General features: G+C 44.2%; 1 protein-coding gene across 6 annotated transcripts; it reads right to left on the bottom strand.

Moving 5' to 3' along the window:
• Positions 1–9,396: 9,396 nt before the first annotated feature.
• Positions 9,397–11,324, bottom strand: CCRL2 (C-C motif chemokine receptor like 2). Of its 6 annotated transcripts, none has more exons than XM_040246809.1 (3): positions 10,936–11,324; positions 10,781–10,834; positions 9,397–10,510 (listed from the first exon to the last, which is right to left on the bottom strand). In XM_040246809.1, exon 3 carries the CDS (start codon positions 10,496–10,498, stop codon positions 9,452–9,454), a length of 1,047 nt encoding a protein of 348 aa, XP_040102743.1. In that variant the 5' UTR covers positions 10,499–10,510; positions 10,781–10,834; positions 10,936–11,324; the 3' UTR covers positions 9,397–9,451. The 6 variants fall into 6 exon arrangements, with proteins under 6 accessions (XP_040102743.1, XP_040102742.1, XP_040102744.1 ...); XM_040246808.1 differs by having other exon boundaries at positions 9,397–10,505; positions 10,936–11,057; XM_040246813.1 differs by having other exon boundaries at positions 10,060–10,143; positions 10,310–10,505; positions 10,781–11,064.
• Between the last annotated feature and the right edge of the window lie 2,300 nt (positions 11,325–13,624).

Genomic DNA, 13,624 nt, shown 5'->3' with positions numbered 1-13,624 from the left:
CACAGATATTAATACATTTTAGCACATTCCACTTCAGATTGTACTGAATTAGTGTTTCCTCAGCTTTTTGGAAAATATTCTTGTCTATAGTTAACCCATGCAGACTATTCACGGAGGCTATTTACTCACTTCAAACTCACCACTAATTCCTCAGAAAGACAACAGTCTGCAGCATCTGTATCATCTGTTGACTCATCAAAAGCCAAGGAAAGCCGTTCAGAACCATCTGCCTTGTGTTCTGACCATTGATATTGGTCCCAGTGTCTTCAGCTCTGTAAGCGAGAATTGTCAATGAAAGGTTAACAGTCTTTTTTTGGAAATTTTAAATATTTATTTATTTTGGGCTGTGCTCAGTCTTAGTCGCTGCATGGGCTTTTTCCTAGTTGCGGTGTTTGGGCTTCTCACTGTGGTGGCCTCATCCGTTGTAGACCACGGGCTCTAGGGTATGGGAACTTCAGAAGTTGCAATTCCCTGGCTCTAGAGCACAGACTCAGTACTTGGGGTGCACAGGCTTAGTTACTCTGTGGCATGTGGGAGCTTCCCAGATGAGGGATTGAATTTGTGTCCTCTACACTGGCAGGCGGATTCTTTACCACTGAGCTACCCAGGAAGCCCTAACAGTCTTAAATAAGTTAATTTTCTCTGGACACATTTGTTTGCAGTTGCAATCAAATGATTTCTTTGATTCAACATAGTTAAAAGGTTTTTCTTGCTTGGTTAACAAATGAGCTATTTAGAAACTTACTTTGCTTATAGCCTTATTTCATTTTTTGTTCTGAAGAAAAAAAATTTTTCTTTTTCTTTTTTTTGTTTTGGCTGGAGTGTACAGCTTGTTGAAGTTTAATTCCTTGACCAGGAATTGATTCTGGGCCCATAGCAGTGAAAGAGCCAAGTCCTAACCACTGAATTGCCAGGGAATTCCCTTGAAGAAATTCTGTTGTGATGAGATATTTCACTTTAAAATTTCTAAATTTCCTGATCATTTTTTTTTTTTCCCTCTGAGTTTGGAATAGTGCAATGAATGCTTAGGCTGGAGATATCAACACATGTTGTATTCTTTTAGCACAATGACAGTTTCACTGTGTAATAAGTACAGTGCTTTGTCATCTAATTTGATAACAAAATAATCCACAATCCATAGTGACATTTGAAGTTCACTTTTCTCTTTGCTTAAATTTTGACATGTTGGATATGAACTGGTAATAAAAAGAAACTGTCTACTGAAAACATTTTTTAAAAATTTACATTGTGTGTAAAGAGAAACTGTTTTCTCTACCGACAACACTTTTTTTATATTGAAATATAGTTGATTTATGATGTGTCAAATTTCTATTGTACAGCAAAGTGATTCAGTTGTGTATATATATGTACATTATTTTACAAATATTTTTCCATTGTGGTTTATCACAGGAGTTTGAATATAGTTCCCTGTGCTATATAGTAGGGCCTTGTTGTTTATCCATTCTATAGATAATAGTTTATAACTGCTAATCCCAAACTCCCAATTCATCCCTGCCACAACACCCTTGCCATTGGCAACCACAAGTCTGTTCTGTATGCATGTGTCTACTCAAACCATTTTGGATACTAAATATGTGGGTTTCTTACACCAAACAATTCTCTAATTCTCTGTGGACACAACTGGGTTTCCTGAAAGTCATTTCAGTTCTGACACTAACCACTTAGAGTTCACCACAGGTTAAAGGCCCAGGCCCACCAGACTGCCCTCTTTCCTCAGATGCCAATCACAAGTAGTGGGTTCCCAGGTTACATATACTTTTGACCAACTTGGCTATGAACCAAGGGCTCCCACAACTTCCTCCTTACGTTTGATAATTTGCTATAATGACTCACAGAATTCAGGGGAACGCTTTACTTATTGTTTCCTATTTATGTTAAAGGAGCATATAAAAGATACAGACTAGCCAGATAAAGAGGTACATAGGCTAAGGACTGGGAGGGCCTAGAGCATAGGAGCTTCTGTCCCTGTGGAGCTGGGGTGTTCCTCTCTTCCAGCGCATGAATGCGTTCACTAACCAAGAAGCTCCCTGAACACCGTCGTATAGGGTTTGTATGGAAGTTTTGTAACATACACACAACTGATTAAGCCATTTACCTCTGGTGATTATCCAGCCACTCTGCCATCCCTGGAGGCTGGGAGGTAGAGCTGAAAGATCGAATCGTCTAATTACACATTGGTGCTGGGAACCAGCTCCCACCCTGAACTTACATAGGAAAGCAGCAAAAGTTACTTCACCAGCATATGCTCAGGTCTGACTGAAACTCAGGTATAAAGTTTCTTATGAATAACAAAAGACACTCTTATCACCCGTCAGTCTGGGCTGAAGATTGCATGTACGTGTCATACTGTCTTGTATTACACCCCGGCAGTCGAGGCTGAAGATTGCATGTACGTGTCATACTGTCTTGTATTACACCCCGGCAGTCGAGGCTGAAGATTGCATGTACGTGTCATACTGTATTGTACGTGTACATGTACATGTCATTGCCGTGTCACATCATCAGTCTGCTACTTGTAGGGCTGTTGAATCATAACCACCTGACTGTGATTTGCAACGCACCAAGGGGCAGCAGGAAGCCATGAGAGTTCCAGAAACCATCTCACAACCACTGGACTCAGGCATTACAGTGCAAAAAAAAGCCCACTAGCAATACATATTTACAATGCCAATTAAACTTTGTTAATGGACACGGAAATCTTTATTTCATATGACTTTCGCATGCCGTGAAATATTCTTTTGACTTTTTCCCAACTATTAAAAAATAAGGTAAAAGCCATTCTTTGTGCAGGTGCCCTGCCAAACAAAACAACAGGTGGTAGGCTGGGTTTGTTCCAAGGCTGGTAGTTTGCCAGTTCCTTTGGATGCTGCCCTTTGTCCTCTGGTAGGAACATCCCTGGCTCTTTCCATCTACTCTCGCAAGTGAGGCTCTGCCTCTGCCGAGCAGGACAAGTTCCTGGAGGAGCTCGACAAGCACAGCAACGACGACTCTTGTTTCCACTGCACCACGTGTTGAAAGGGCCTAGAGCTGCTCTGGGGCAGCGATTTATGCACCACACCGATACCTCCAGCGCGGTGCTGCAGCGCTTGCTCAGGGCTATTCGGCTCATCTGTACCGCGCAGGAGTCCACGCGGCTGCCAGGGTCTGCGCCTGCGCCTGCGCAGTCCTTCCTTAGAGGGCTGCGCGGCAGAGGGCCCGAAGGTTCTCGCGAGGCCTCAAAAGTTCTCTGGCGGCCTCGAAGATTCTGTCAAGGGCTCGAAAGTGCCCTGGAGGGCTCCAAGGTTTTCCCTCGGGCTGCTTTCCTTGTTTTGTGGGTTTAGTTTGAGGGAAAAGCTGTTACCATGTGGTGCGGGGAGCTTCCTGTCAGGAGGAGCGTCGTGTATTCTTAAGTCGGGAAGCAGACTGAGGCTGTATACTTCTCAGGGAGTTAGCTGTTACGCTTAGCGTATTTGGACTAGTTCAGCGCCGCATTGTTTCCAGAAATAATTACAAGTCAGTCCTGAGTGGGAAAGAAGTGGCCTGTGAGCAGGACGTCTAGAGCCGGGCCCAGCTCTGCTGCTGTGTGGCTGTGCGACCTCAGGTAAGCCCTTTACCTGCTCTTGCCTCAGCTTTATTTGTGGGTGAAATGAGGGGCTGGGCCTTGTTCTCTATGATTGTCGAACAGATTGAGTCTCACCCCAGTCATGAGGGACCAGAAAGGAGAAGACTTTTAAAATTTGTCCTGGGGGAGGATATCATACTTTTTTCTTTGTTTTTACCTGTGGTGGTCTGTGTGCAGGTTGGAAAAGAATTTCTGGAAAGGCAGAATGAGAGGTGAATACAATTTATTAGAGTGCACTCTTATTAAATAGAGTGTGTCTGATAGACGCAGCAGGCAGGATCGGGGAAGAAATGACAACGAACACGCGTCATCTGCCTGTCTTTTCTAGCCGGGGAACAAGAAAGGGAATGGGATAGAAATCTTGCTGTCATTTACTAATTAGGTACCATATGTCTGCTTTTCTTTTCCGGGGAGAAGAACAGGACAAATACCCTTCCTAATATGGGGTTAGGAAAGGGACGAGCTATGCTCCCCAGGATGGCGCAAAAATTGCAACAGTTGCGACGTGGGTGGAAGGGCGATAAGGGTCTGATGCTATCTGTTTCTGCCTTCTGAGGCCCTTCGAGCTCAGCTTGTTCTTTTGTCCTCTGGCCACTATATTATCCAGACAATATCAGAGTTAGTTTTCTGGGCTTACCTCGTGGCTCGGTGGTAAAGAATCTACCTGCCGGTGCAGGAGACATGAGATCCATCTCTGGTCCAGGAACGTTCCACAAGCTGCAGAGCAACTGAGTCTGTGTTCCTCAACTACTAAGCCTGTGCCCAGAGCCAGGGAGCTGCCGCTGCTGCGCACAGGTGAGAAGCCACTGCGGTGAGAAGCCCATGCACCACAGCTAGAGAGTAGCCCGTGCTCCCTGCAACCAGAGAAAGCACACGGACAGCATGAAGACCCATCATGGCCAGAAAATTTAAAAAAAAAAAAAAATCCGTTTTCCTCTTCAGCTTGATCTTAGGAACATTTCCCTTTGTGCAGTGAGAGTCAAAGAGGGCTCAGTGGACATCTACATACGCACCATGTGGAGCTGACAGGTGTTAACATTTTGATGTGTTTTCCTCCTCGTTTCCTTTATATGACCTGGTTGTGTGTGTGTGACATTAAATTATTTGAATGTGAGTTGTGACCACTGTGACATTTCATTTCTAAGTTGTTCTTTTTGCATTTTTAAAAACAAATTATTTTTAACCGGAGGATAATTGCTTTACAATATTGTGTTGATTTCTGCCATACATCAGCATGAATCAGCCATATCATTCCTAAATTCTTGAGCATGCATTCTCTAAGAGTAAGGACAGTGTCCCACATAATTCCAATTTTATTGTTACTCTTGAAATGATAAATCTATAGCATCTGATATGTTGTTCATAGTCATATTTTTCAGATTTTCCCTGTAATGTCTTTAGCATCTTTTTGAGGAAGTGTTCCCATTACCCATTGGTAGTCAACCTCTCCTTCTTCCCTTCCCTCCTGGGCATGAGTCTCACTTCTCTCTGTGGGAATAACAGCACCTGTATTGGCTGGAGTCTTTTTCTTGGCCACCTCCTCATCTGTCACTGCATCCCATCTCCTCTAGTCCATTTGGAGATGAACCTGACCCTCTGCCTTGGAGTCTTTCAGAGACAGAGTGGAAACAGTGAGTGTGTGTGCCGATCATCGTCAGACAGAGCTGGCGTGTACTTGGGGACTTGTGTTGTTTGCTTTGCAGAGGAGGGCCAGCCTGTTTGCATGGGGCAGCTGGGGAAGGTCCTGAGCCATGGTGAGCAAGCTGGGTGCACCCCCAGGAAGTGGGTGTCAGGTGAGCTGCAAAGACAGACGCCTGAAGTAGCGTGTGGGCGAGGGCTTGGTGGGGAGGGCTGTCCACAGACTCACAGCAAAACTATTGAGCTGACCATGTGGTTGAGGGCAGAGGAAAACACATATTGTCGTAGGCGATACAAGCCAGATGGTCTGATCCTCCCTACCACTCCTTCAAACAAAGAAGTGGGGGTGAGCCACATGTCCCCAGATCCTTTTGTTAAACATAGTCATTTACCTGGCAGTTGCAGGAGGCTGATATGGGGAGAAGGAGGCCCATGAGAACTGAAATTCCAACACCATCAAGTTTCAGGCAGCATCTATGGAGGGTGTGAGGAAAAGTGCTGTGTGGCAGCATCCAATGGGCCAGTCACTGTGTTGCTCACTAAGCCCTCATCCCGGCCATCAACCTTGCCTGGGGAGAAGTCTTATTCCCAGTCATCTGAAGGTCCAGGAGGCTAGATGGCCTGTGTTGGGTCCCACTGGAAAAGAGAGACACCCCTTCCTACCCTCTCTCCAAGCAGGCACGGCAGGGGACTCTAGGGATGTGACTAATGGCCCTGGTCATAGCTAAAGGCCACACCCCAGGGAAAGATCAAAGGATTTACAGTCTGAAATTTAGATCAAAGATTTTCTTCTGTTGGATGTGCCAGAGATGGTTGTTTGGAGAACTCTGCTTTTCTCAGTGTCCGTAAATGGGTGGCTGACGGGACCAGCAATCCTCAGACCCGCCTTCCCCCAATCACTTGGTATATTGTGAAAAATCTGGTGCAGTTATACACAGGAACTCACTCTATAAACCAAGCTCTAGAGACAAACCAGGAAGTACTGGGTGGAGGAGAGGAAGGAGCATAAGATTTGATATCAGAAAATGTCAAGCCCAGATTCTGACCCCTGAGAACTGTGTGATTTAATTCTCCGTTTCCACACTTGTAAACTGAAGCTGATGATTCTCAGTTTTCTTTGATTTTTCTGTGGTGCAGATATGTCTGTGAAGGCAGTTGGTAAACAACAACAACAAAGTCTTATTGAAATTCCAGCTAGGTGGGGGAGCCTGAGACCAGCAAAGGATGAGCAGCTCTTAGGAAGGAGGATGACTGGGGCTGATGTGGCCCCAGAACATTTGGAAAAAAAAAAAAAAAGGGTATTTGTTGCTTAACCAAAATTCAGAATTAACTGGCATCCTGTGTTTTTTTTCAACCTCAAATTTTATTGTTTTCTCATTCACTGTATCAGTTGTTTACCATTTTACAATTTGTTCCATTTATACCCACAAATACATAGAATTGAGATGAAGAAGAGACTTCTCGTGAGATTTCAGCCTTTCTCTCAAATGTCCCAAATCAGAATTATCTTGACTTGATAGGAAATTCTTTTTGCATTAGAAAATAATTTAATTTACAGGCAAAACAGAAATGTCATCAATTTTTCTTAACTATGCTGACTATCTTCTCTTTGGCTTTTTAATGATTATTAGTTTTCTAATGCAATAGTTTGTAGAAAAGTGCAAAAGCATGTGTTTTTTTTTTTAATTGAAAGATAGTTGATTCACAGTATTTTAGTAGTTTCAAGTATATAGCATAGTGCTTCTGTATTTTTGCAAATGATACTCCTTTATAAGTTATTATAAGTTAATGGCTATAGTTCCCTATACTATGTAACACACCTTTGATACTTGTCTGTTTTATACGAAGAGGTTTGTGTTTGTTGATCCCATATCCCTAACTTGTCCCCTGCACTTCCTCTCCCCTTCGGTAACTACAAGTGTATTTTCTATGTCCAAGCCTCTGTTTCTGTTTTTCATAGAGACTCATTTGTGTTCTTTTCTAGATTCCACATATAAGTGATGCCATGCAGTATTTGTCTTTCTCTGTCTGACTTATTTCATGCAGCACAATGTTCTGTAGGTCCATCCACGTTTCTGCAAATGTCAAAATTCCTTCCTTTTTCTGGCTGAATGATATTTCATTTTGGGAGTGTGTACATTGTCTGATCTGCACTTGATGGCCCTTGGGCTGCTCTCATGTCTTGGCTGTTGTAAATGGTGCAAGCCGAAATCATTTTTATCTTTAGGACAACTGTCTCCTGCTAGGGGAAGAAGACCTCGCTGGATTATCAATGTTCTAAATATACTACTTATGTGCGTGAGCTGTTGTAACTGGGTCATCCTTCACAAACTTTTGCTTTTCAATAACGATTTCACTCTGAGTCACTGTCAGAATTTATATACACCCATGTTTTCATTCTGAAAATTCTGCAAAGATTTGTTCTGTGATTTCAGCACCGTGTCTGTGAACATCCAAAACCAATGTCATTTTGTCTGAGATTTCTGTCCCATATGTGGTAGAGGTGAATGGAGAGTCCAGACCTACTCATATCAGCATGTGAAGAAGATTCCCACGTGCCTTTTCCTCCTCTTTTCATATCTGCTGGGGTACTTTCTTCTGAGGTCTTGCTCTTAACTTGTCATGGTGTTTTTATTTGCTATTTAATGTCATTCAGGATGAGTCCTGTCTTAGCTCAGGCTGTCACAACACATACCACAGACTTGGTGGCTTAAACAACAGAATCTTATTTCTCACAGTACTCAAGGCTGGGAGGTCCAACATTGAGGTGCCTGTGGAATTCTGGTGCAGGCTCTCTCCCTGGCTTGCCAATGGTCACCTTCTTGCTGTGTCCTCCCATGGTGCAGAGAGAACACATTCTCTAGGGTCTTTTCTTAAAAGGCATTAATCCCTTCCTGAGGGCTCCACATCTAAACCAAGTTACCCCACAAAGTCACACTGGGGCTTGGATTGCAACGTATGAATGTTTTGGAGGACACGATCCATCCATACTACCCTGTGAGGACACGAAAGAGCCAGGGATTGGGATAGCCTGTGACTGAGCGACTTCACTTTCACTTTTCACTTTCATGCTTTGGAGAAGGAAATGGCAACCCACCCCAGCGTTCTTGCCTGGAGAATCCCAGGGATGGGGGAGCCTGGTGGGCTGCCGTCTCTGGGGTCGCACAGAGTCGGACACGACTGAGGCAACTCAGCAGCAGCAGCAGTGCTTACTATGAGGTCTCTCCCAGGTGCCGCCTCTTCCTCCTCCTCCTCTGTAATGGAGGCGAGAGGTTGTTGTCCACGGTCATCCCACATTTAAGCTGTCACCTCTACTTGGGATATGTAACAGAAAACGGGTGCTAGATAGCACCCGGCAAGCCTATTGTGGCATTTTGTAGTTACATGTGGGGAGGGCCTAAGGTGTGTGTTACTCTGAAAAGAACAAAGCCTGCCTTGTGTTAAAGATTTCTAGACACAATCTTACATTTACTATTGTTAAATAGGAGGAAGTATTAGAAACCTTGGGAGGCTCAGCGGTTGGGGTTATCTGGGCTCATTGGGGGTGTGGCAAGTAGCCAAGAAGACTCAGAGTACTTTACACAGAGAAAGTCTGTTTTCCTCTTTTTTTTTATTTTTTTAATTTAAATTTTATTTTTTTACTTTACAATACTGTATTGGTTTTGCCATCCAGAGCCTCCAGCTAGCCAGCTCTTCCAATTACATGAAAGGAAAGGTGCCTGATAAATTACTTCTGTGTGAGTAGGTTGCTTCTCTTACAGAATGTGGTCCAGTTGGTTGTAAAAGTGCATATTTTCTTTATGTATTTTCTCACCTGAATTTTGAAAGTTTGGTGTGCTGGCCACAGCATAGATTCTGGAGTGAATGGCACTGGGTTTGTGTCCCAGCTTTGCCACTCTCTAGCTGTGTGATCATAGACAAATTTCTGAGCCTGTTTCCTCCCCAGAGAAAAGAGACTAATTCCACCCATATCATGAGCAAACAGTGAGATGTGGAGGAGCTCGTGTTTGTCAAGAGCCTAGCACATTGCCTGAGACAGATTCGGCGCTTGGTGGGTGTTTGTTCACTGCCCCCCTTTCTCCCTGTACCCTATTTTATATACAAATGTGTAAAAAACTATTGGACAGGACAAGGCGATGAGTGAAAAATCGATGTTTATTTATCTTGCCTTTGACAGGAGCTAGTTTCCATTTAGGGAGAAAGGTGATATTCTTCCCCTGAGGTGCCTTGGGCAGGCTCCTCAGTGGGTTGCGGTGCAGCGTCACTACACAGGCAGCAAAGGCGGCTGAGGTGTTTCCTAAATGCCTTGTCAAGAAACACGTAGAGGAGAGGGTTGATGAAGCAGTGGGTGGTGGCGATGATTCTCGTGATCTGAACGCTTTTGTTCAGGTTGTAACTACTGGCACAGCCATGCAGGGAGACGTGTTTGTTGAAAGCAGACAGGAAAAGTGTAATATTGTAGGGTCCCCACATAAGAAGGAAAACTGCCATTATGGTGAAAACAAGCTTGAAAAGGCCAAAGTTCCTCTCCCGAAACTGGAGTGTTTTCCTCATTCGCACGTAGCAATATACAAAAGCAAACAGTGGCAAAAGAAATCCCAAAATGTTCATCTTTAAGGTCAGAAAATGCTTCCAGAATGTCTCATCATCTGGTAAGAAGTAAAGTCCGGTAAAGAAGCACTTGTATTTCTGGCTTTCCATCTGAGCTTTGTAAAAAACAAGTTCAGGCAAAGTGACCAGAGTGGCTGTGACCCACACTAGAGCGCTCATGAGGATTCTGCCGGCCACAGTCCTACAGGCCAAGAGACGCCTTCTCACCTGGAAAAACTCCTTGTACCTTTGCACAGTCAGAAGGACGTTGAAAAATGCCTCACTGTACAGGCCTATGGAGTAGAGTGCCAGGAGAAGTTTACACAGGGGTTCATCAAAGCCCTCCCCATGAGAGGCTGCGTAAGCCCAGAATGGCAGAGTGAGCAAGAAACCCAAGTTAGAAAGCGCCAAATTGAGGAAACAGATATTTTCTGCTTGCTTGAGTCCTTTATATTTTACCAGGATAACCACAACCAAGATATTGTCCAGGAGGCCAACTATGAACACCGTGGTGTAGAGGTAAGGCACCAGCTGGGCTGAGAGAATCTTGGGGTCGTATGGGACGCATGGTTCTATTTTGCTGTTACTCAGATCATCCTCTATGAGGACGTCATAGTCATCCTCTGGTGCTGACGTGTAATTAGCCATCTTCAGGCTGCCCTGGGGAGAAATGAAAGGTTATTTTCCCTTCATACAGCTATGTGGTCCTGGATGAAACAGCACACAGGACTAGAGCCCCTGCAGCCACACTCGTCCTTTTCTGGTGTTTATTTTAGCCAGAGCAGGTCTACAACTCAGAAGATTTAAAATAAACATTTCTTTAACATGCCCCTGCATCCCGAGCACAGCTGCTCTAATTCATTCCTTCATTAAACACTTAGGTGTTTAGTAGTATGCCAGCTACCACAGGGAGACAAAAGTAAACGTTACCCTTCTTCATACAACTTCATTCTCTTGGTAGAAACAAGACTTGCCTACTTGAAGCTATATAAGAAAAAACACAATTAGAGAGAACTAGTACCAGGGTTTAGTTTCACAAAATTGGTGTCAGTCACAGTTCCTATGTGTTTAAAAAGTTTGCTCACCCTCTGTAAACAGCTTCCTGTGATAGGTAGAGAAGTCTGAGTTCTTGTCTCGAAGGATATAAATAAATGCTTGCAAAAGTGAAACCACCCTAAGTATCAAATGGACACAACTGGTTAAATACGTCGATGACTTACCAGTGACTGAGTTCCTGGGAGGGGAGGGAACAGCCTCCTGACCTACCATCCGAGTTGCTGTGGGAGCTGTCTGGCCAGATGAAAGACTAACTTCCTTCTGAATAGCTGGCCCCTGACCCTTTGGGGCAAGAGAAACCACTGTTTATCCCCCTGGTGGCTGTGTCCCACCAGTCACAGGTCTCGGGGACTAAGCGAAATAAAGCAACTTGAAAGCTCCCACTAACCCCTAGAGAGCTTCTCAAGCTGCAGAGAGAAACCGGGAAGCTGTTTGCTCCAGCTGCTGCTCTCCCCACCCCCACCCCGCACCCCGCCTTTGATTTCCCTGTGGCCATCCTGCTGGCTGCCCCAGATAAGGAACTAAGTTACTGCTGCTTCTCAGTGATACTGAGGGAGGGATGGAAAGTGCTCTGATGTGCAACTCTGAGCAGGTAGTCGGTAGCAGCAGAGAAGTGTCATACACAGTGACTGGCGGTGACTATGCGTCCAGACTGGGCTGACGCTCCCCTGTAGCATTTCCTCAGTATTAGCATATGGGTCAGTCTTCAAGGACTTGGAGTGAGCAACTCTGCCTGGACTTGTACTGTTACTTTTGAAAGTAGCAGTAACTGAGAGGAACAGTAACAGGGCTTTCCTCATAGCTCAGCTGGTAAAGAATCCGTCGGCAATGTGGGAGACCTGGCTTCGATCCCTGGGTTGGGAAGATACCCTGGAGAAGGGAATGGCTACCCACTCCAGTAATCTGGCCTGCAGAATTCTGTGGGCTGTATAGTCCATGGGGTTGCAAAGAGTAGGACACGACTGAGTGCCTTTCTTTATTCTTTTTGAGAGACATTTTTTATGTGTCAGATATTTGGCTGAAGAGTGGGTCCCCAAGGGAGGATGTGGGGACAGTGGAAGCCACGGAATGATGTCATTTGGGAAGAGAGTGGGTGCAGAGATGAGACCTCAGTACCAGTGAGCCTGGGGGAAATCGATGGAGTTAGGAAGGATGTTAGGAGCTGACCCTGCTCCTATAAGAAGGGCCTAGTGCAGGAAGATTCCATGGTGAGAACACAAAGGCTCTATCAAGATGCTGTGCAGAGAATGTGAGGGGAACAAGTTCAACCTTAGACTGAGGCTGGGGTGGGTGACATTTAAGGCCAGAGAGAAAGGAAGCTGAAAGTCCAAATTTGAAGGGAGATGGGGGTGGTTGGAAAGAAAGATGAACTGAGAAGAATAACTTTAAGTAACTGGAAAATCTGTATGAACTCCTGGATCAACTCTTTGTACCTGTGATGGACCTAATTTGGGGACCAGTCTTACATGTTGGCTTCGTGTTCATTTCACTGGTTAAAAGACTTCTGTTAATGCCAAAAATGTGTTTGAGGTGATAGTCGGTGCAGAATGTGGACCTGTCAAAGTAGAAATATAACTGAGGGATCTATCAAGGGAAAGGAAAAATAAACAATAAACTCCTGGACAAATATGTGACAAGCATTAAATTTAACCCAGAGGGAAACTCGTGATGTTCCTCTGTATGAAGGGGTTGGAAGGGGTTGGGAGAGATTGGTGCTGCTGGGAACCTGGGCTGTGAATGTTTCCCAGCAACTCTTCCCCCATCATCCCCCAGTATGGCTTCTGTGTGTCAGTGAGGGTCACTGTGCCCTGGGATTCTGCCCCCTGCAGCTGGGCTATTTGGAGACACATCAGTCCCCCCTCAACTTTGACTAAGTGATGGTGCCTCATGGTGCTTTATTGCCTGATGCTCACTGGTCAGTCTCCAAGAGGGGAATGAGGGTCAAGTCAAACTTTGAAACTTAAAAAACCCCATGAACATACACACTGCACGTTGTGTGGTTAAGTGGAGGAAAATAGCAGCAAGCAGGTGCCTCATCTGTATCACAGAATCATGTGAAATTTGATGTTTCCTAGAGAAAAGCATCATTCGGTAAATTCCAGATCACCCTAACTTCCTGATCGTCAAATGGACTTCACTTTTGGGATTATTTTATTTTGGCTTGATTCCCAGAATTCTGCTTATTTACACCCAGACCTTGGAGTTCTTTTTTTTTTTTTCTAATTGAAATATAATCGACAAAAAGCATTCTAGAAGTTTAAGGTGTGCCATACTGATAGATTTATATTGCAATATGATTGCCATGGTAGTGTTAGCTAACAAAATTACCAATTTTTTATGTGGTGAAAACAATAAAGTTCTGTTTTCTTAGCAAATTTAATGTTTATAATACAGTTTGGTTGTCTATAATCACTATACTGTATATTAGATCTCGAAGACCACGGGATTCTTGAAAATTGAAAATTAGTAGGAAGGAGTGGTTTAAAAGTCTAAAGTTGAAGCAGGAGGAAGGTTTTATTTACCATTTTAGTATCTGGAACTGTAATAGGGTCATCGTTATTGGTGAAACTTCACTACATTCTAAGGTTTGTGAGCTGCAATCTCAATTAAAAAAAAAAAAAAAAGTCCAAGGTCTGGGCGTAAATAAGCAGTATTCTGGGAATCAAGCCAAATAAAATAATTCTGAAAGTGAAGTCCATTTGAATACCAGGAAGTTAG

This window comes from Oryx dammah, unplaced genomic scaffold (genome assembly GCF_014754425.2).
Source record: "Oryx dammah isolate SB20612 unplaced genomic scaffold, SCBI_Odam_1.1 HiC_scaffold_9, whole genome shotgun sequence".
NCBI classification, from domain to species: Eukaryota; Metazoa; Chordata; class Mammalia; order Artiodactyla; family Bovidae; genus Oryx; species Oryx dammah.
The sequence above is the reverse complement of the archived record's forward strand: the minus strand, read 5'-3'. Positions and strand labels throughout refer to the sequence as shown.